Source organism: Pristis pectinata, chromosome 30 (genome assembly GCF_009764475.1).
Source record: "Pristis pectinata isolate sPriPec2 chromosome 30, sPriPec2.1.pri, whole genome shotgun sequence".
Taxonomy (NCBI): domain Eukaryota; kingdom Metazoa; phylum Chordata; class Chondrichthyes; order Rhinopristiformes; family Pristidae; genus Pristis; species Pristis pectinata.
The window spans coordinates 13,633,054-13,654,703 of NC_067434.1; the positions used below are offsets into that span (position 1 = coordinate 13,633,054).

At 40.6% G+C, this 21,650-nt stretch overlaps 1 protein-coding gene across 1 annotated transcript in view; it reads right to left on the reverse strand.

Moving 5' to 3' along the window:
* col13a1 (collagen, type XIII, alpha 1) overlaps positions 1 to 21,650 on the reverse strand; it is a 105,753-nt gene that overhangs the window by 33,275 nt on the left and 50,828 nt on the right. Inside the window, exons 16-18 of the mRNA XM_052041516.1 lie at positions 18,894 to 18,920; positions 17,264 to 17,308; positions 2,554 to 2,598 (exon numbers count right to left, since the gene is read on the reverse strand). Of these exons, the coding sequence (XP_051897476.1) occupies positions 2,554 to 2,598; positions 17,264 to 17,308; positions 18,894 to 18,920 (117 nt within the window). The remainder of the gene's footprint in view (positions 1 to 2,553; positions 2,599 to 17,263; positions 17,309 to 18,893; positions 18,921 to 21,650) is intronic.

Sequence of the window (21,650 nt, forward strand, 5' to 3'; positions counted from 1 at the left end):
TAATTAACATCAGTAGATCTCAGATTTCTATGCACAAGCTGCTGAAGACTCAGAGTGGCAAATGGTTGCTCCAACACTGGATTCCACGTAGAGTCCAATGATAGAGCCCAGTTTTCTGAAGGAACGGAGACCTCAATGATTTTAATTACTATTTCAGGCTGGTAGATTGTGAGAATTGCTTTTCATTATATGTAATACCTGCAAATTTAATTATTTTATCATTCTTATAAACATTAATGGCTTTTATATGTCTCAGAATGTCAGAAACATTTAGATGTTAAGATCTTTGACAGGTTTACTCAAAGACAAAGCTCCACTCAAGATTTGTCTTCTTTTAAAGCCTGTCATGGTCATGTTGGGAGCATTTGGAGAGTGTACCTTCAGCGCTACACCATTAAGAGGTCTACTTGTCGCTGACTCCTTGCCATCCAAGAGCTGATGAGATTGACCCTCTGCACCTAGACCAAATGGGGACCAGAGTGTTGCCAGGAAAGGTGAGGAGCTTTGGGTCTAGCAAGATCCAGTCTGACAAATTGCAAAAGTTGTTCCAATACAAACCAAACTATGGCTGTTCACGTACATAATTCCAACATACTGGCAGTCAGCTAAATATTCTTAAATAATTAGCACGATGATTTCTTTGGTTACAAATTATTGATGCCTTTTAATTATTCCACAGATCAAAGGGATTTTAGGTAACAATAACTCCCATTTATATAGTGTCTTTAATGTAGGAAAATTCCCAAGGACCATTGTCAGCCAAAAACTGAGAACTATTAGGTTACCAAAAACTTGATTGTTTGATTTTAAATAAGGCCTTAAAGGGAGGGGGGGTGGTGGGGGGAGAGAGAGAGAGTGAGAGAGTGAGAGAGAAAGACAGAGAAAGAAGGCAAGACAAAGAAATGCCTGGTTTAGATCAGCAGTTCTTAATTTTGTACTTGTGATCCAATTTGGGGTTGCAAGTACAGTTGGCGGTGATTTTCTCTCTTGGTGAGGTAAATGATTTATTCCCAGCATTAGAGCATTTGTCTTTTCAGTTAAAGTTGTATATTAATCCATTTAATCAAAGCATAAAGCCTGTAAACAGCCATTCTAACACACATTTATGCCATGTCAGCTTTAAGTTGAAGGCATCATTTTGGGCTCACAAAATATTTGAATAGTCCATGGAAGGGTCAATCTCATCAGCTCTCGGACGGCAAGGACTCAGCAACAAGTAGGCCTCTGATGGTGTGGCGCTGAATGGACACTCTCCAAATGCTCGCAACATGACTATGGAAGGGAAAGGTTGAGCAGCACTGGTGTAGATGGTAAGAGCAGCACGAAGGGTTTGGTGGGGAGACAAGGAAATGGAAGAGGGTTTTAGGTTGGAGAAGGTGACAGAAACAGGGAGTGAAAGGAGGAAGAGGATTTCAGAAAGCACAGCTGTGGTGGACAGGGAGCCAGTGCAGATCAGTAAGCATATGAATGATGGGGGAACAGGATGGTATTGGATATCACCAGCCAAGTTTCAGATGGGTTGGAGTTTCTGGAGGATAGAAGATGGGACTCTGGCCAAACGTGAACAGATATGATCAAGGATGGAGCTAACAATAGTTGAAGGTTTCAGGAGCAGCGATGTGGGTTGATTAGAGAGGCAATGTTCCAGAGGAGGTCTCAGTGTGGAGAGTGTCAGGGTCAAATGGTTACTGAACAGGTTGGTTCAACCTCAGTTGTTCGAAATGGAATTAATGGTGGGAAAACTAAACGGGCTGGGGCCAGAGGCATTGGCTGGATGGTGCTGATGGTAAGCCAGCAGTTTTGTGGAGAACTACCAGTTCAAGACGGTGTGCACATCTGCATGTCCCAGACTTGCACAACTACGCATCACTAGCCAGACGCGAATGCATTCAATCACCTGCTCCACCTTAGATTCAGGGGTTAGTCCAGGAGCAATCTCTAATACCCTGAGTTGGAGGGCAGGATACACTTCACATCTGGCTCCTCAGCTGTATGCCAGCTGGAGCGGTGGATCTCCTGCAGCCCTCCAGTCACTTGAATGACTTCAGCAACCCGGATGAGAAAGGAGAGGATATGTGATTTCTTTTTAACCTTATTTTAAATAATATTAATGCTTTAAACTAAATTACAAAACTTGAATGTAATTTTAAATCAATATATTTTTTAAATATTTATATATTTTACAACTGATGAACAGGTGTTTGGAAGCAGTAGAAAAGTCCAGGGTGGGTTTTGACTTTCATTGGGCATGGTCGAGTCGCACCTTCCCCCTACGGAACAGATTAAGCAGCCGGGTTGACAGGACACTGGGAACCAGGAGGCCACAGACATCCTGTGAGGCCAATGTAAGGTGCCAGTGGTGATGGTGTGGAGGATGTGGAATCTGACACCATGTTTTCTGCAAGTTTACATCCTTCTGAGTCACCACAGGCAAAGGTGCACAGATTATAATTTATAAAATGAGGAAGCAGACGATCACATTCTGTTCCAAATCGATAAAGGTTCCAATATGAGGTATTAATTATAAAGTGACTGTTGGAAGAGCATACTTACTTTCTGCCCTGGTACACCATCTCTCCCTGGCATGCCACCTTCACCCTGTACAATATAAACACCCAGGTTAGAAATCATGTTACTTATTTTTATGTCTGACTCACAACATCTCAAGTCAAATTAGAGAACTTCAAATTCTAAATGAAGGAAACACATCCTAAAATTAGAAACCAGCAGAGTGTCTTCTTTCAAAAACTAGAAAATCTATTGGGAGTGAAACAAGAATGAACCGTGATATTTCTTATCACTTTGCTGAAATATTTCTTCCTTAAAATTCATAACTCTCCCCCATTATTGAGCTGCAATGCTTGCCTGTAACTTGAGACCGATTTCTATGTATCACCACATTGTAAATGACTACTAGCCATCCATCAAAATTAACTAATTTGACAGCTACTAGTTACATACAATGGCATTGCATACCTGCAAAGCAACATTTTAAAGAAAATTCACTGAATCAGAATTGTTAAAGAAACACATGCTAGCAAAATGATAAAATCTGCATATACCTCTTTGCCTCTTTCAATAGCTGGGATCAACTTTGTTTTCAACCTACTTTTCTTCCAAATCAACACATTAAGCTATGTGTGTCTTACTTTGCATCACCTTCTCTGAACCCGTTCCAAAATATTAATGTGCTTTAGAAAATGATGTGTTTAAAACTGCACTATAGCTGTACAGGCTAGCACTGCTTTGTTCTTTTTGCAGTCGAATGCCCATGAGCTATTTGATTACATTTCTCGTTAACTTTCAAAAGTTAATGAATGATTGAACACTGCTTGATAATTTATGCTCCATCCTCACAACTTCCTGAAGTATTATCCAATTGTGCATAAACTTATATTAATCACACTTAAGAATTAACAACATTCATTTTTCTCTTACTCTAACAATTTGATCTTTTTGAATGCTCTATATCTGTGTCCGGTTATAGTTTGGGACTGTGAGATTTTCCATTCTCTGTAACAGAACGGTTATTGTCACAGACACTTGTGATTTGAAGTAGAATCATGAAATTTAAAATGACTTGCACAACTCTTGAATCCAGTTAGCTGGTTTGCCATTGATTTCTTGTCTTAACCTTTGTAAAAAATGTTAAAACAGTCGATCAGACTTAAGAATGAAGTTCTCTCTTGTTGAGGGTCAAGCATTTCATGCTGTAAAGTCTGCACGCAGTCATTCCCACACCATTCCTTTTCCTACCTTCTTCCTTGCTTTAATCCTCAGGGTGCGCAAACTTGTTCCCTTCTCTATGGACTGAACACATAATGTAATGCAGCCCCAACAATGCAGGTTCAAATCTGCCCTCTGGTACTGTCTGTGTGGAGCTTGCATGTTCTCCCTGTGACTGCGTGGGTTACCCGCGGGTACTCTAGTTTCCACCTACGTGCCAGAGACGTGTAGGTTGTGAGGTTAATCGGCTACTGTAAATTACCCTTGGTATAGGTGGTTGATGGGACAAATAGGGGGGTGTTAAGGGCATGTGTGAGAGAATGGGTTATGAAGAAATAAGGGGGGGAATGGGATTCTTCAAGACTCTGCACCAAGGGGATTGAGGGTTGAATTGCCTCCTATGCCATAAGGAAATATGAAAATGTGAAATATAATGGGATGTGCACATGGAACTCCAGCACTGAGATTTGTTCCATTGACTTCAATGGAACAACACTTGGGGGCTCAGTCTCAGCATTTGGGGATCCCGGGCTTGGCCATTTCTTCATGCAGAATGTAGTCTGTCTTTGCCTCAGAGGGCTGAGTCAATGAACATAAGAAAATGGGAGCAGGAGGAGGCCACTTCACTCCTCAAGCTTACCTGGCCTTTCAACATGGTCATGTCCAGCCTGCTCCAGGCCTCACCTCTTCTCCTGCACCAGTTTCCCATGGCCCTCAGTTCCCTGATTATTCAGAGATATCTACAGACTTCCTCTTTATATACCCCCCAAAGATCTGGACTCCACCACCCTCTGGGGGAATGAATTCCAGAGATTCACCATCTGTGCAAGAAGTTCCTATTTCCACTGAAGTAGATCCATGGCTGGCATGGGCACTAAGGACTTGGGGATTGGTAGGAAAATGAGTCAAGGAGAGGATCAGACAAGAGCTCCTTGAACGATGGATCAGGTGCGAGGGGGTGAATAGCCAATGCCTGCACCTCTCTCTGATCTTCTTACATGATGTTACAGAGTGGAAATGTGGCAGAAGCCAATAAGCCAATAAAAGCTCTGCTTAAGATCTCCCAACCAGTCAGTAAGTAACACTAGACCAGCAACAACAATTCCAACCACAACAGACCAACAATAATGATCGTCAGTGTGATTTCAGATTCCAAGAATGACTTCTGACAGTGCGACACTTCAGATCTTACACTGAACGGACCTGGGGCATGCACCAGATACCATCAGGTGTTACTATCACATGCAAGTCTGATGTCATTATCACATGCAACTACAAACCACACAGTACATGGGGACTCTGAGTGTGAAGTGCAGCACTTCAGTTATGATTTCCTACACTACATGTGCATTGTAAGTCTTCCAAAATAAAAAGTCCATTACCAGAAGTCAACCTATAAGCTAACAATGACACGGATTCCCCTGACTCCAGAACTTAGGTTTAACTCTTAACTTACATTCAAAGTGGGAACTTTAATTAAATTATTTATTCTAAACTTTATAAAGCAAAATGCACCCAGAGCATCCATATAGGAACTGCTTACATTGAACTTCCAGCACAGAAACTTGTTGGATTTACATATTTATATATATTTCATGACCTAGACCTTGCTGGCAAGACCAGCATTTATTGTCCATCCCTAATTGCGAAGTCAGTGGTGAGTCGCCTTCTTGAATCTGTGCAGTCTGTCTCTCCAAAAGGACTGCTCCAGTTCAAGTTGGTTGTTCCCCAGTGCTGCTGGGTAAGGAGCTGTGGAGTTGCCAATTGCATTGAAGGTTATGCATCATCAGCAGTCATCCCCACTTCTGATCTTACGATGGAAAGAAGGTTATTGATGAAGCAGTTAAAGAGGACTGGGCCTAGGACACTGCCTACAGAACTCGTGTTTGTAATCCACAGGTCTCTGTGGATCATTTCATCTGGTGAACACATCCTTTAAGTGCATCTATGGCAGTCACCTCAAGTATTCTATGTGGAAGGGAACTCTGTTGGGCCAAACTGCGCTGTTCACTATCCAGGGCTTCCATCGGGAACCGCTGGCTAGCTGTGGTCTGCTGGTGAGCTCATTACGGAGTTCCATACCTGCACATTGTGACACAGAAGTCAGGAGTGAGCCGGAGGTCAGATGTCAGTGTATCGGACTTCCTGCTCTGCTGCTGGAGTCCAGGGTTGGAGCTTAGTTGTGCCAAGCTCAGAGGTCAGCTGCACTTCACATCTGACCCTTAGCTTTACATCTGCTGGGACGGGACACAATTCACTGGATTGGAAAGGCAAGTACAGTAATGGTTTCTTTTTTCTTTTGCTTAACCTTAAATGTTTTTAATTAAGTTACTCATGTTTTAATTAATAATTTAAAAGCAACTTTAATTATTTAATTATTTTTAGTAACTTCAACTTTTTAGCTGTCTCTGATTATGTTGATGGAACCTTTGACAGCAGTGAGCTGTGACCAGGATGATTTGAATCCACCATCTGAGACCTAGTTCACTCCACTTTGCGGGATGGCTGCAGCAGCCAAACCTCCAGCACACTGGACCCGTGGGAGCACTGTAAGTGCGGCCACGTGAATACTTCGGGCAACAGTGTGAGGAGTGGGCTGGATCAGGCACAATCCAGCCCAGTGTCTCACTGCCACTGGCTCAAGTATTTTTTCTCACTGGATATCTTAGAGGCTATCTTAAATTAATGGCCCCTGGTTTTGTCTTGTGCACTTCTTGTCAACACTTAACCAAATAAACCTTTCAGTATCAAAAACCTCTTTTATCCTATTCCTCATTTTTTTTACACAAATAATCTCCAGCATGTTCAGTCTTCCATAACGTGTAAATAGATAGGAAAGGTTTAGAAGGATATTAGCCAAACGTGGGCAAATGGGAATAGCTTGAATGGGCATCTTGGTCAGCATGGAGCAGTTGGGCTGAAGGGCCTGTTTCCATGCTGTACAGCTCTATGACTCTAAGCGTACTTCTCAGTTCTAGTATCATTAGTAATCTTGTTTTCACTTTTACAGTACCTTGGTGCCTTTCTGGTAATACAGAGACCAGAATAAAGCACGATACTCAACATCTAATTTCCCAAGTGTAGCCTTAATCAAAGCTTCAACAAAACAGCGCTAATGAGAGACACTGTGAACCTATACGTATGCTCCTGATAAACTACGCAAACTTAGAAATCATCTGCCTTAGTTTACAGAAATGCTAATTCTCTATTCAGGTCTTGTTAGCGGTAGTTTCTACAAGGCAAATTCATGCATCAATGTGTCAGTCAGACCCACACCACAGATCCTACCCTGAGCCCTCTCTTTCCGGGGAGGCCACGTGGACCGGCTTCTCCTGGCTCCCCCTGCGCATAAAATATGAAGATACGAGGTCAACACACAGGACCAGGAAGGAAAAGTGAAAGAAGGTGGGAGCATCAAAGACAGACAGCAAAACTCAAAGCACTTTATTCCACTTGTGATGCGGCCACATTGTGATGCATGGAATGGGACACAAATCTATCTCCTTATGCAGTTCCAAGATTTTACAATAGTCTCATACAATGAAGCTATTAGCTCTGACAGTTGTTTGATTATTTAATTATAGTCATCTGTTTTAAAATTTTCATGACTTATCAGGGATATTGCGAAAAAACTCAGACAGGTTAATGCATAAAACAGCACTGTCCATAAAACATATTAAATTATGAATGCTAAACAGCAAGACGAGCTTTGGAATTCAAATATCATCAGCTGTTCAAATACTTCTGCAATGATGTCGAGTAGTGCCGCTTGATTGCTTTTCTAAAGGCTTGCAATCTCACTCCTCTGTGGTTCAATCTTTGTTTCTTAGCTCAGGCTAACAATTTACTCTCTGTTGGCAAATCTCACGCAATTCACATCGACCACCACTCAGCCACAATGAGAGTGATTCACTGCTGGTTAAGGAACAAATTAAATGGACAGTTTCCATTTGAAAAAGGGCACTGAATACAGAATGTGCAAAGTAGAAGGATTTGTACAGGGGGAATTGAAGATCAAAGTGGAATCAGGAGAAGAAGTGAAAGAATGAGCTGTGTGGTGGCACAGTGGTTTGTGCTGCTGCCTCAGAGCGTCAGGTCGATCCTAACCTCTGTGGAGTTTGCATGTTCTCCCTGTGACTACATGGGTTTCTCCTGGATGCTCCAGTTTTCTCTCGCATTCCAACGACATGCTGGTAGGCTAACTGGTGAGTGCAAAGTATCCCTTAGTATGTAGGTAAGTGGTAATAGTATCAAAGGGGTGTCGCTGGGCATTTGAGAGAGAATAAATCACAAGGATACAGGAAAGTGGGAATGAGATTGATGGGAGAGTTCTGCTGAGACCAGCATGGATATGATTGGCTGAATGGCCTCTTTCTACATTGTACTAAATAAGTTAAAGACCTCATAAAAGAAACATTCAGTAAATACTGATTAATTGCAATAGAATATTAGTCACCCTTGTGCTCTTATATTGTTCAGCATTGTGCCGTGTCACAAAGGACAACTCAGATTGAAAAGAACATCACAAGGAATTAAATCAGCCGGGTGTGAAATAAGCTAAAGTTCACCTTCTGTCCAGGTGGTCCAGTCTTCCCTGGCTCTCCCTGTGTCCAAGAGAAATGCACGAGAGGAAAACAGGTCAGAAATGAATAGAGTCAAGAAAGAAAGAATAATTGGGTTTAAAGCTGTGTTGCACCATGACTGACCTTTAACCCAGGAACAGTTGAAATAAATGTCCCCTATTGATTGAAGGCAGGAAATAGTTTGTAGTTAGATACCAGTGGAAAGTAAGACGACAAGTGGAGGTGAGTTAAGAAACACAATCATTGGAATTTCAGTCAAATATTTCGTTTAAGTAGTATCACTATAAATGTGTTGTAAAATGAGCAATATGTGATGATTAGACATCCTATTTGTTAATATCCCTCAGATTCAACCAGTAATACTGGTTACAGTAAAACTCTGATAATCGTGCGCCTTTGGAATTTTGGTGGTATTGGGCAGGCAGATTTTCTAGACTATTGGACACTACTCCTACTATTAGCACGACACACTTTTAATTCACCTTTTTAAAGATGTTACACAGTAGTATAATAAATCTTCCACTGAACCTGGGTTTAAAGGGAAATGGGGCCCTGATGAGTTTAAAGTGAGCACGGGAAACGGAGCCCCGGTGGGTTTAAAGTGAGAGCAGGAAATGGATCCCTGATGAGTTTAAAGTGAGCACGGGAAATGGAGCCTTGGCAAGTTGAAAACAACTGCGTAAAACAGGGTCCTGGTGAGTTTATAGTGAGGACAGAAAACGGGGCCTCAGTGAGCCAGATGTCCAACCATTGGTGTTTTCAAACAATCAGATAGGAGTTTTACTGTATAACCAATAAACTGATGAAACTGGTCAAACAAACTGCATTCTGAGTTTACTTGTATTAAAACTGTTAAAGGATTTTGGCAACCTGACCACGGTTTGAAGAACGGGAAGAAGGGGGCAGAATCTGTGAAGACAATGCAGGGCTCAGAGCATGAATGGAAAAACTGGAAGGAAATATCAGCTTGCACTGAGCAGTCCGTCCCTTCCATGGTTTGCCCTTTATCATCAACTTTTGGATCAAAACTGATTCAAACCCTATTCCACTGTTTATTTGTATATCAGGTCTTAAGCCTTTGAACAATAAGATACTGCAAGAATGATTTTCAATGGTCACCACATATCTAAACTTGATTGGAAGACTGGAGCTGCACTTGATTGGCTGACTGTAGCTAAACCCACCATAGGATCATTTACCTAGGATTATGCATCAACTAGTCTGGCAAGAAACTGGCAAACTCTCTCCAAGTAGCATCTGAATATTTTTTAAAACACCTGTAAATACCCCAAACGCTTGAAGATTTGGAAAGAATCAGGCTATATCAGGAATACAGTAGCCCACTCATAACTGCTATAATGGCTAATAAGGTGCACTGGATTAACAAAAGCAAGAGGGGATTTGCTTTGAAATGCTTTGCCGTCACTTTGATGTGTTTGTGTGTTTTATCATGGGCGGCTAAGGGATTAAGGGACAGTCTGTGGACATGGAGTACCTTTGTTCCAGGTTTTCCTGGGATACCAGGTCTTCCAAACTCTCCCTAAAGAAGACAGGAAAGTAAAAATATGTACAATGTAAACAGAAAATATCAAGAAGAAATATTGTCATTTCTTTTCCAAGGAAGGATGGGAATGAGGAAAGGCAAGATAGGAAACAGGACAGGATAGGATGGCGAGAATAAAACAAAGGGATACAATCATTCTAGTTTTGTATTTATGCTGAAAATTCATACAGATTTCTTATTACAACTTACTGCTAATGAACCTTAGACTGACTGATGCTGGTAATGATTCAGACCTTATTTACAAACAATGATAAGTGTTAAGATTAAGTTTCAAGTTAGCTTCTCAGAATCAGGTCCAAGGGCCTAATGTCACGAATCAGTGAAATTCATCAGCAAGCTTGTCACCTGAGGCTCTGCTTATATACAGGAAGTGAACAAATAGAGTGTGACTGGAGCTGTACCTTGACTTTACTTAGCCAACTGTAAGATCAATATTTTGCTCCTCAGTCAGGCTCGGAGGATTAAAACTAGTTTCAGTCACAGTGACACGATGATCATCTTAACCATCTCTATTGACTGCTTATACAACTGTTTACAAGCCAAATAGCTTCATGAAATTCAAAATTTAAAGTATTGGTTATGCAGCACTCTAGGATGCCCTGAGTGGGTGGAGAACAACCATATATTCTTTGTCTCCCTACTTAAGGCTTATTGCTTTTACCACTTGAATTGAATTTTGATTTGACCTGTGATTTGTGAGACCAACAATCATCCAATGTTGCTGAAGTGATGTCAACCATTTAGACTTGGGTACTTTTGGAGTTTCCACCAATTGCCCCAGTAACTATTAGCATGACTAGTCAACACAGCTGCACCACACACAACCCAAATCTCCCTAACTCCTGGAGCTCACTCAGCACTTTCCAACTGGAACCAGGACACTAGCCTGACATTGCATTCCTAAGGCTTGGTACAGTCAAACTAGTGTTGCTTCTCCGAAGATCAGACAATGGCACAGTCGGGACTCAACCCAGCCAGTTAACAAGTAGTATGGCTAAAATATCAGTTGTCTTACGCAGCTGAACATCCGGGTACCCCAATTCCAGCTGCAGAAGCTGGAGTGCAATATAAATTGGAGATAAGTATTGGATAGTCCTCGGACCAGCTGAACATTGGGTACCACATCTCACACTGAACAGGTGGGTACAGCATTGCCATCTGTAAAAATAGGGTACCAATCTCCAACTCTACAGGTGGGATACCTCACCTCCAGATGAACATTGGATAGCCATCACCAGGTAAATATAGGGTATCAATCTCAAACTGAACATGTGGATACACCGTTGCTATCTGAACAAAATGGGGTAACCCTCTCCAGATCTACATGAAGTACTCCACCTCCAATAGGTTGGTATTCCATTGCCAGTTGAACAAGTAGGGTACCCTACCACTACGAGTGGAGTACCCACCTCCAGCTAATTAGCAGAATGTCCAAACACCAGATGAATAAGTATGGAACTCACTCTGGCTGAAAGTTTGCTACCCTTACTCCTACCGCAGGAGTGAGCTAACCCATCATTGGCCATGTGTCAGGAACACCACTTCCTTCCATAAAACCAAGGTGTTGCTGAGCTTGTGACTTGATTCCCCTGCGATATTTGCATATGTATGAAACAGCATTCACTACCTACTGAAACTGTGTTCATACATACTCTAAATCCTTAAGTAACAACTGAGATGCAGTGACTCTACAATGTAGTCATACCATCTGAAAATTATTTTGTTTACAAATACTGTCACTAAAATGCTTTAACTTTATTCTCCAGACTACCGTTGCTCATCATTTATCAAAAATGAAATGTCACTTCAAACAAAGCACAGCAAGTTTCCACTCTTAAAATGGAATAATGATTACTTACTGATTACATGCATAAATATTTTAGTGAGTTGGAACTTGCCAACATCTCATGCCATTACTCATGGCAGGATGTTTAGCTTCAGATGATTGTTTTGTCGGTGATACTTTGGGACAGAGTTATAAATCTCTGATTATTACACTACAACATGGTCATCCTATCTACACTCATCTATCTATCATTCGTAACTTCCAGAGATCGTGGCAATGTCATATATATATAACAATGTGAAAATATAGGAGTTTAAAATTCTTCAACATGGTTTGAAAAGTAGAGTCATAGAATCATACAGCACACAAACAGACCCTTCAGCCCACATCAAATACCCATCTGTACTAATCCCATTTACCAGCACTTGGTCCGTAGCCTACTATGCCTTGGTGGTTCAAGTGCTTGTTCAGATGCTTCTTAAATGTTGCTAGAATACCTGCTTCCACAATCCCCTCAATTATAATACATTCTGGGTCATCCTTAGGAGCATATTAATGGACAACATTACTAATATTACATATTATATTATTCAGAATTTAAAAAAAAATTTTTTGTGAAGGTTGCAGGATTTCAATAGGTGCAAACCACAGAGCCATGACTGTAAAAAGTTGTGTTAAATATAACTAGTGAATACTATGGAGACAGATGCTTGTATTGGGCACTACTAGGGACAGTTAATTGGATCCTTAACTTCAAAGAATTGCCTTCTTGGTGTCACTTTGAGACAGAGAATAGTTCCAATGCTGTGCCAGGCTTCATTCAGATGTATGTTGGTCTTTAACACTTGCCTGTTTGGTCCAGTTTCTAATCCGTGAAGTTCTGAGACATACACATTAACTGCATTACTTTCTTTCCCGATTCCAAAACTTGCTCACTTTTTCCCTATGGCCAAACCTTTGAGCACAATAAATAGCAACGCACACAAACTAACATGGATTACAAGGACTCACCTCAGACTGAGGCTGGTCCCAGTTATATTTTACAAAGTCTGAGAACGTTTACTATGGCATTAGGTACAGGCAAAATTATCTAAAAAATGAAGGAATATTATTTTTCAAAATAATTGAAAAACACCTTGCTTGTACATGGTGCCCTTAACATCGTGCTTCTCAGGAGTGTTATGATAACCATTGCTCACCCCTGACTGCCCCTTGCTAAGTCACTTCCGAGGGCAATTAAGAGTTAACCGCATCATCGTGGGCCTGGAGTCACATACAAACCATGCAACTATGGCAGACTTCCTTTCCTGCAGGTCACCATAAATAAAACTATATTATTCTTCCAGATTTATTTAAATACTTAAATGTAATCTCCACAGCAGCCATGGTGGGATGGAAACACATCTCCCAATCTGGCCTGCAGACACTAGCCATTGTACTGCTGCAGCAACAACCAGCTCAAATGGCAGACTTCAAGGAGCACCTTAAGGGAGAACGAAGGTGGAGAGAATCCCAGGGCTCACACATTCCCTTTGTCCTCTCCACACCTCCTTTGCCACTTAAAACATATTTGATTTCTAACTTTTCCTCGTTCTGATGAAAAATCATCAGCCGGCAACATTAACTCTGTTTCTCTCACCACAGATGCCGTTTGAGCTGCTGAGCATTTCCGACATTATTTTACTGAACATGACAATGGTTCAGTGGATTGATGCATGTCAAATATTTCCTACTGTGTGTTCAGTTTCCAATATTGTGGGCAGTCTGCAAAATATTTTACACATCTACTTATAGCCCATGCTTTTATATATGTTTAGTCATTTTGGTTGTATTATTATAAGAAATTAAACCCAGTAAGATTGGTCATAACTGGAGTATTGTGTCCAGGGAAAGGGTGCAGAAAAGATTTAGTAGAATAGCTGCAGGGGTGAGGATCTTAGCTACAAAGTTAAGAGTGAAGAAGCTGGAGTGAAGGTGGCCAAGAGATATTTGACAGACTTGCAGCTGATCATGTCAGGGTGAAGAGAGGGAAACCGTTCCTATTCTCAGCTAGTTCAAGGACTGGAACCACAGGTTTAAAGTTTTGGGACAAGGATACAAGACAGGCATGAGGAAAAGATTTTGTCATGCAGAGTGTAGCTATGATCTCATCGCCTGTGAGCATGGTGGAAATAGGGTCAACCAGGACCTTCAAAAGGGAATTGCACAGGTATGAGGCAAAATATTTGCAGGATTATGGGAAAAAGAGGGTAGACTGTGACTGACAGCATTGCTCTAAGAGGAGCTGGCACAAACTCAATGGATTGAACAGCACCTTTCTGTGCCACAACGGTACTAAATCTGATGTGTATTTCCAACAAATATACAGTTTTGCTTTTATCTGAAGAAAGTAAGTTTACATTACAAGGATCTCATCATTAAGAAGAATGTAGGAGGGAAGAGTTGATGGATTACTGCTGCTTTTCTCTCTTGCTTCCCCTGCCCATGCTAGTTACACCAGAGAGCGAGTGATTTTTCAATCACTCTATACTTAAGACATCAGGTGGGACCAGCAGATGGCACTCTTGGTATACAAGCACAAAGGACTAGACCTCAAAACTGCCACAGTCATCACCCAAAACGTAAACCTACATCAGGTATACTCCATGTCAATGACTAAGACCTGCTTTTCAGAAGGAGCTGCAGATTACAAATTCTAATACTTTGCCTTTCTACGTAAGAAGACGTGGGGTTTCCTTGGATTTCAAATCCTAGGGTCGAAATCCAAGGGAACAATCAAAGATAAGATGGATCAGATTAATGTCCAGGCTCAGTACTCGGGTAGTTTTTTTCTGTTGCTAGGTTATACAACCACCTGGAGCTCTATACAGCGAATTGCATGCTACGTTTCCATTAACACCTGAGAAAGTGAACAATTCTCTCTGTCCAGGTGCAGAAACAGGTCTTTTTGAATTAAAGTTTACAGGTGCACCAAAAGGAGCTTAACACAGATTCTATGTCTGACCAAGATCCTAGGTTGCACTTGCCAACATGTGAACTTCACAACAGTTGACCTTGGTCAATGTAAAGCTAATTACAGAGGGCAAGCAGAAGCATCATATAAATCAGAACTTCATCTTATGCTTGAATAAATGGGATGAATTGGCATGGGATCTAATTTTCACCCCTTTACCACTGGGACCCAACAGTACAAGATGCCACTGCATACTGGTGACCTCCCAAAAGATGCAGCTTTGAGATCATACAGCTTGGGATGAAATTACTCATTCAAGTTTACTGCAAAGATGGAAATTCTTACAGAAGCAACTATAAATCAGAAGACAAAATCCACACTACTCTCCAATAAATTTGTCTGCTGCAAGTACTTTACAAGATGCGTATGGAGCACACATCAGCCTCACTGGCTCAGTGATTTGACTCAGTATGGTTAATAATGGAAGCAAGGCTGCCACCTGGCTGTATTTACTCTAATCCTGAGTCTGAAAGAAAGAAAAGAGCAGACTTGAGAGGCTCAGGGCAAAAGTCAGGAATCAAATCATGGCAGAGTGCATGGAGGCAGAGCTCAACTGAGGCCAGGCAAGGATCAGTTGGGAAATGGGGCAGTTAGGGAGTTGGGTGTGAGATCAATTGGTGGGGAGTTAGGGTCAGTATAGCGTGGGGCCTGAAGGACAGCAGATAAGGGATCGTATTGAGTGACGTGGGACATTCTATGGGATATTGGTGATTTGGAGAATGCCCAACGACAGGTGGACCTCAGAACAATGGGATCTAATTTCCTCGCAATGCTCCAAAGGAGCCTTATGGTGTCATTCCGTACATTTCTGATGCAAAAATCACAATATTTTCAGAACAACCATGTTTTGAGATCTTGGTCCTTGAGACTGTCCCAGTCACCCAGGTAGGATCCTGTACCTGCCCTCTGTAAATGTGATTCAGGAACAGAAGCGTCCATTCAAATTTCCAGATTGTGATTTTCAATCCGGAAATCATCACCTTCCACTCAGGAAATAATCTATTTTCAAACGAGTAACAATGAAATAAAAAGAAATCAAAGCTAGATGTAAACATTTTTCATCCCTTTAATTTATTTCATGAAGTCAGAACGTTCCAAAACACTTTATAGCCACTGAAGTATTTCTGAAGGCATTGTGGTAAGGTTGGACATATAATGTGTCTGGCCCTGGAATCGTTGACCAGATTCCAAGAGACAGCCTGAATTTTCACATTTCTAACTGAATATGACAAGAACTGGAATCGCCAGTAGGACACTCGATGATGGAATAGCAATTACAGCTAATGAGCTGGTTGTTTCTCGGCAAGCAGTAGACAGTGAGCTGAGGCTGTTGGCCCATCTGTATTTACCATTTCAACAACTGGGAATAATGACAAGTACAACGTGATTGCTCTGGAGCGAGTGCACAGGATGTTGTCTGGGACGGAGCGTTTCAAGTTATTAAGGGAGACCGGATAGGCTGGATTCAATGGAGTGGATGAGGCAGGACCTGATAGAGGTGTACAGAAATTATGAGGGTTGTAGATCAGTTAGACAGTAGGAAATCTTTCCCCACAGCGAAGGTATCTAAAACTAGAGGGCATAGGTATGAATTTAAGTAAAAATATACACAACAGAAATTGCTCATGCTTAAAACTGCATAGTTGTTCAGCAATTCCGCTTTGCACTAAGTGATGATGTTAACAGTTACTGCAGCAGCTATGACACCACATGATCAGATATTATGTGAAACATCCCCTATCTTTTCTAGTTGAGCACTGGGCTTACAATCCATTAATCAAAGTTCCTTTGCTATTTTGGTGGTCCTGCTGACTCTCATAACACAACAAAAACCAGACAGTGTGCAAAGGAATATCATATGTTGGGGTAATATCCCAGCAGCAGTAGCACAACTAAAAGCAACTCTGGAACATACAATAACTGCAATTGAATCCCAGTTATTAATTCCAGAATCAGAATCAAAATCAGATTTATGATGACATGAAATCTGTTGTTTTGTGGCAGTGGTACAGTGCTAAGACATTAAGTTACATAAATTACAAAAATAGTGCATAAAAGGAAAAAAAAATCAACATTTTAACTTTTTTTTTAAGTATGTTGCCAACAGTCTGACAACTACTTAATGCGGATATTGGTGCAAAAGCACATGTATGTATTCTTGCACCAACCTTTATTGGATTAATTGTTAACATTAATTGGATTAATTCCTCTATTTAAATAATAAGCAAACATAAACATATGTATGCATATTATTTAAATAGAATTAATCCAATTAACGTTAAATAATATAATACAGTGATTAAAGCAGTTTCGTGCAACTGTTTGTGTTCAGAGGCATGCAATGGTCCAGTATTTATCTGCCCGATCTAAAACTGAATGTGTCCACTCTTGCATCATTGTCCCACTAAACTATCTTGTTACAAAACATTTGTTTCCCATTGACTGGAAGATATGAAGGAAGTGGCATATTTTTCAGACTTCCTCCTTAAATATAAGCGTGAGTGTTCAATTAAGTCATGGACTGCCAGTGACCCTATAAGGCTGGTCATGAACCTCAGCAATTACAACAGAACAAAGGTCGTTGAAACTACCTTTTCTCCTTTAGTGCCTGCCCGACCCATTTCACCAGGCTCTCCCTGTGTGTGTAGAGGGAGAACAAAAGTTATAATTAAAGATTGAGGAGAAGAAGCAAGAAGCAGTCATAATTTTACATACTGGGGCCCATGCAATAATTGTGTTTCAAATCACTATACTTGGCTTCTCAATTGATTGCTGCACTGAAAGCACACTGACCAAACCTCCCTGTCCCTCCCCCCACAGAAATACCCCCTGCAGGACTGTCAACATCTAAATAATAAACCTTTTACAAGGCACTCAAAATACATAGGGGTGTTGGGTGCAGAGCCTCTATTCGTTGCTTGGGTCAGAACGGGATTCCATTGTGCACTGCTTGACCGATGTAGAAATCACCTAGTTCTCAGGATAGCTTTAGCCCCATCTCCTCCTCCCCACCACCACCCCCCTTCCCAGAACTGGGCTGCACCAGCAGTTAAAACTGGGAAGGATACTCATGAGATCAAAATGGAAACATTTTTGATTAATTTCCCAGTTTGGACCATTGATTCATAGTTGGAAAGGATGACTGCATAGAGCAGGGACTCTGTGTCAAGTTTATATTTTTACTGGGGTCTGAGCAGGAAATTATCACCTCAGGCCTGTGAAATGGATCTCCAAGCAGAGAAGGTTCTGTTGCAGAACCAGGAAGAACTAACGTCTCTCTGACTGGATTCCCTCCACCCTACTGTCCCACTCCCTGACTCTCCTGAACACCTTCATCCCCTTCCCCTTGCTACAACTTCCTAGCAGGTGACTAGCCTTCCCTCAGACCCCACTGGAAAGTTCCGATAATAGCTGGCATTCAAATGGAGGAGCAGGTTCAAATTTATCCAAAGGTTGCTCCCAAGCATTATGATCTGTATCTCAACTGGTTCTGACTGATGTGTTGTGACCTTTTCCGCTCAAGTTCAGAACATGAGAAAATGTCCAGCTTTATGATTAGCTAGTTCCTGTATCCACACACCACAAGAGGTCCCTTACGTTGAAAAACTGCTTGAAAGCAACATGTAGTTGTCTTATTGATCTAACTGTTTTCAGCTTGGATTATCTGCTAATTTGAGTAAACTCTGCAACATCAGCCTCTATTATTAAAATTGTTTAACTCATATTACTGGACAAATCTTTTTTTTTCCAACTTAAAAAATAAGCTCAATTTTACCACCTAAGCAGCAATATCACAAAGGCAGGTCCAAAACAGAGTGGCCATGAGATTTAGATAATGTACATGCTGCACTTTTTCATCAGAAACATGCTGGACAAAGCACAATTGCAAAGCAAACACATTTGGGAAATAATTTTAGTGCAATTATTGTGTTTTGGAAGAAGTATTTGAGTACAGACAGCATTTCATTTACACTCCACTGGAGCAGGTATAAATCCTAATTACACTAAAACAGGAAAATTCCACAGTTACACTACTACAAAAGGTCTCTTCTATTGAGTTTACTTTTGTGTGAAATTCATGAGTTTGATTCAGACCTCGGGTAGAACCGTGGAAAGGTTAAATGATTTAGAAAAGGTAGATTAAGCAAAGCGAGACAAACTAGATTAAGGCAGGGGTGACACAGATTAGAGATAAAAAGAAGAGAAACATGGCTCTATTACCTTTTGCCCAACTCCTCCTCGGTCTCCCTGTTAACACAAATAGGAAAACCAAAAGGAAAGCAGAGATAAGTCATCTTATAGAATGCAGACAGAAGCAGGAAAAAGAATGAGGCCGGCTAATGTATCATATGCACAGTGTAGATTTTAGCGTCCTTCAAACAGATCTGAAATAGCGCGCGCGCACACACACACACACACATACACACACACACACAAAGTTGACAGCCGAAACTTCAATTTAACCATCCTGAAAGTGTTAAAGAATACGAATTTAACATCCTTGAAATGAAAGATAACCTGAAGCCTGTTACTGGTTTATTAGGTGAAAATGGAAGGCTTCTAATGAATTGCGTAACGAATTGTGCTTGACAACTGTAACCGTTCTTTGTTAAGAGATGTTATTTTCTATTAAAAACAGATGTCTCAGTGCTTCCTCATAATAATGTGCAATTAATCGCTGTTAATAAATTGACATTCTGAAATGACGGAGGGCGTAGATCTATCCTCCACATTTACCTTTCGGCCCACAGGTCCCGGCAACCCAAGTGGACCAGGAAGCCCTAATTCACCAACCTCTCCCTGAGGAAAAGAAGAGAAAATAAACTGACAGAAGAACAAGAAGCACAACTAAAGAGCACACAGCAAAGAGAGTGATAGATAGACTATATAAAGCAAGTCATAAGAGAGGAGGCAGGAATAATTCCAGGGAAGAGAAATAACCTCATAGAAGTTATAAAATTATATGATTTTGTCAAGGTAGAGGAGATGTTCTCACTTTGGAGAAACTCAGGCCAAAACGGCCACTAATGAATCCCATAGGAAATTTTGGAGAATATCCAGAGAGTAGTGGAGGAGATGAATTCCCTCTAGTTTGAGGGAAATATCATTGCTGTATTGGAGGGGAATCTAGCTGAGAAAGGAACAGGAGGTTATTCTGATAGGCAGAGATGTAATGTTGTAGGAGTGAGGCCCATATGAACAGAAATATTGGCTTGGACTAGATGTACCAAACAACTTGCTTCTGTGCTATAATCTCAATAAATCCAATGGCTTTGTTCTGTGGGCTAACGAAGAACTAATATTCTTTGCAATTTAAAACAAAACCTTTAATCTTTCACTATTTGTGGTCCCACTGTTCTTTTTTTCCCCACTGAAGTCATGTTTTGAAAGGATTTTGTACTCACTTGGGAAGTATAATGAAGTCCTCTTTGTAAAAACACAGTGAAAATCTGCAGAATTTAGTTCCAAAATGACATAATGCACCTGGGATTGAATGGATGAACTGAACTGATATTTTCAGAATTAATCTGGTTCGAAAATGTAAGTCCCAAAGAAAAATATCTATTTTCTTTGATCAAAGGAATATAGAGTCGAAAATAGTTTTGCAAAGAACCTGTCCCTCTTGTGGAGACAAAATGTAAAGTGTGAAGGTAACTGGGTACTTGCATATCTGCGTTATTCAGTGATAATCCCACCACAAATTAAACAAATTAGTTCCACACTGATTGGGTTTCATGCTTGGCACACTAAAGTTACTGACTAATTTTGATTGAACCAACAACAGACTATCACAGAGCTTTGACAAGATTGCTGATACATCAACTTTAAAAAAAGACAAAATATATAGCGATTAATTTTTAAATGGTTTTTCAAATATCATGTTACAGAGAATTTGCAGCTCAGGAACAAATCATCAGCCTAACAGATCTACACACGTTTAAGTTCAATATAAGCCTTCTTTATGTCACTCCATTCACATTTCTCTCTCTCTCTCTCTCAAGCAAATTTAATATTGCTGCGGATATCTCCAAGTGGCAATGAAATGAAATTATTGGTTTAGCCACTGTAGCTGAGAAAGCAAAAAAAAAACCCAGAGAAGTTGGAAATCTGAAATAAAACCAGAAATGCTGGAAACACTCAGCAGGTCTGACAGCATCTGTGGTATGAAGAACAGAATTAATGTTTTAGGCAGGGTAAAGTTCAGCTGAAGGGTCTTAGTCCTGAAATGAAAACAGTTTCTCTTTCCACAGATGCTGACTGACCTTCTGAGTGATCCAGCATTTTCTATTTTTGTTTCAGTTTTCCTTTGCATTACATGTTAGTTCTGTTGATGTGACAAAGAAATTCTCAGCTCCAATTCCATTTCATTGCCATCATCCTCAGTATTATTAAATTTGCATCAGAATATTAGCATCATTTCTGTAGTAGATGTCCACATGCCACCATCAATATGCCTGCTTGAATAATTTAACTTTTAACCATGTATGCTATTTACATTGCAGTAAGCAATTAAATTAAATATTAAAAGATTTTATTTGGAAGTGCATGGTAAAACAAGATCTGAGATATGGGATGGATGCAGTTTCCAGCTGGGCACTTTACAAAGAAAAAGATGAATGTCCAAATTTATTGTCTGTGGCAGGACCTGTATAAACACTTCTTATTCCGATTGTGAGGTTAGACATACAGCACCTCAGTTTTACTGCCTTGTGCATTAAGACCAAGTTTACAGATTATTTGTTTAGGAGAATTTAAACAGTCATATGAAGCAACCCAAGTGAGCAATGACACTGCATAGGTCCATTAACAGGTATAAAATTACACAGCCAACTACACAAGCCAAATGTTTCCAGTTAAACAAATACTTGCAGAAACTCAAGGGACTGGAGAGAGCTCGAGACTGGTTTCCACCTGTAACTCGGGTGCAACCCAACCCTAACAAGATTCTGCTTCATTTTAAACATCCTTCTAAATTCT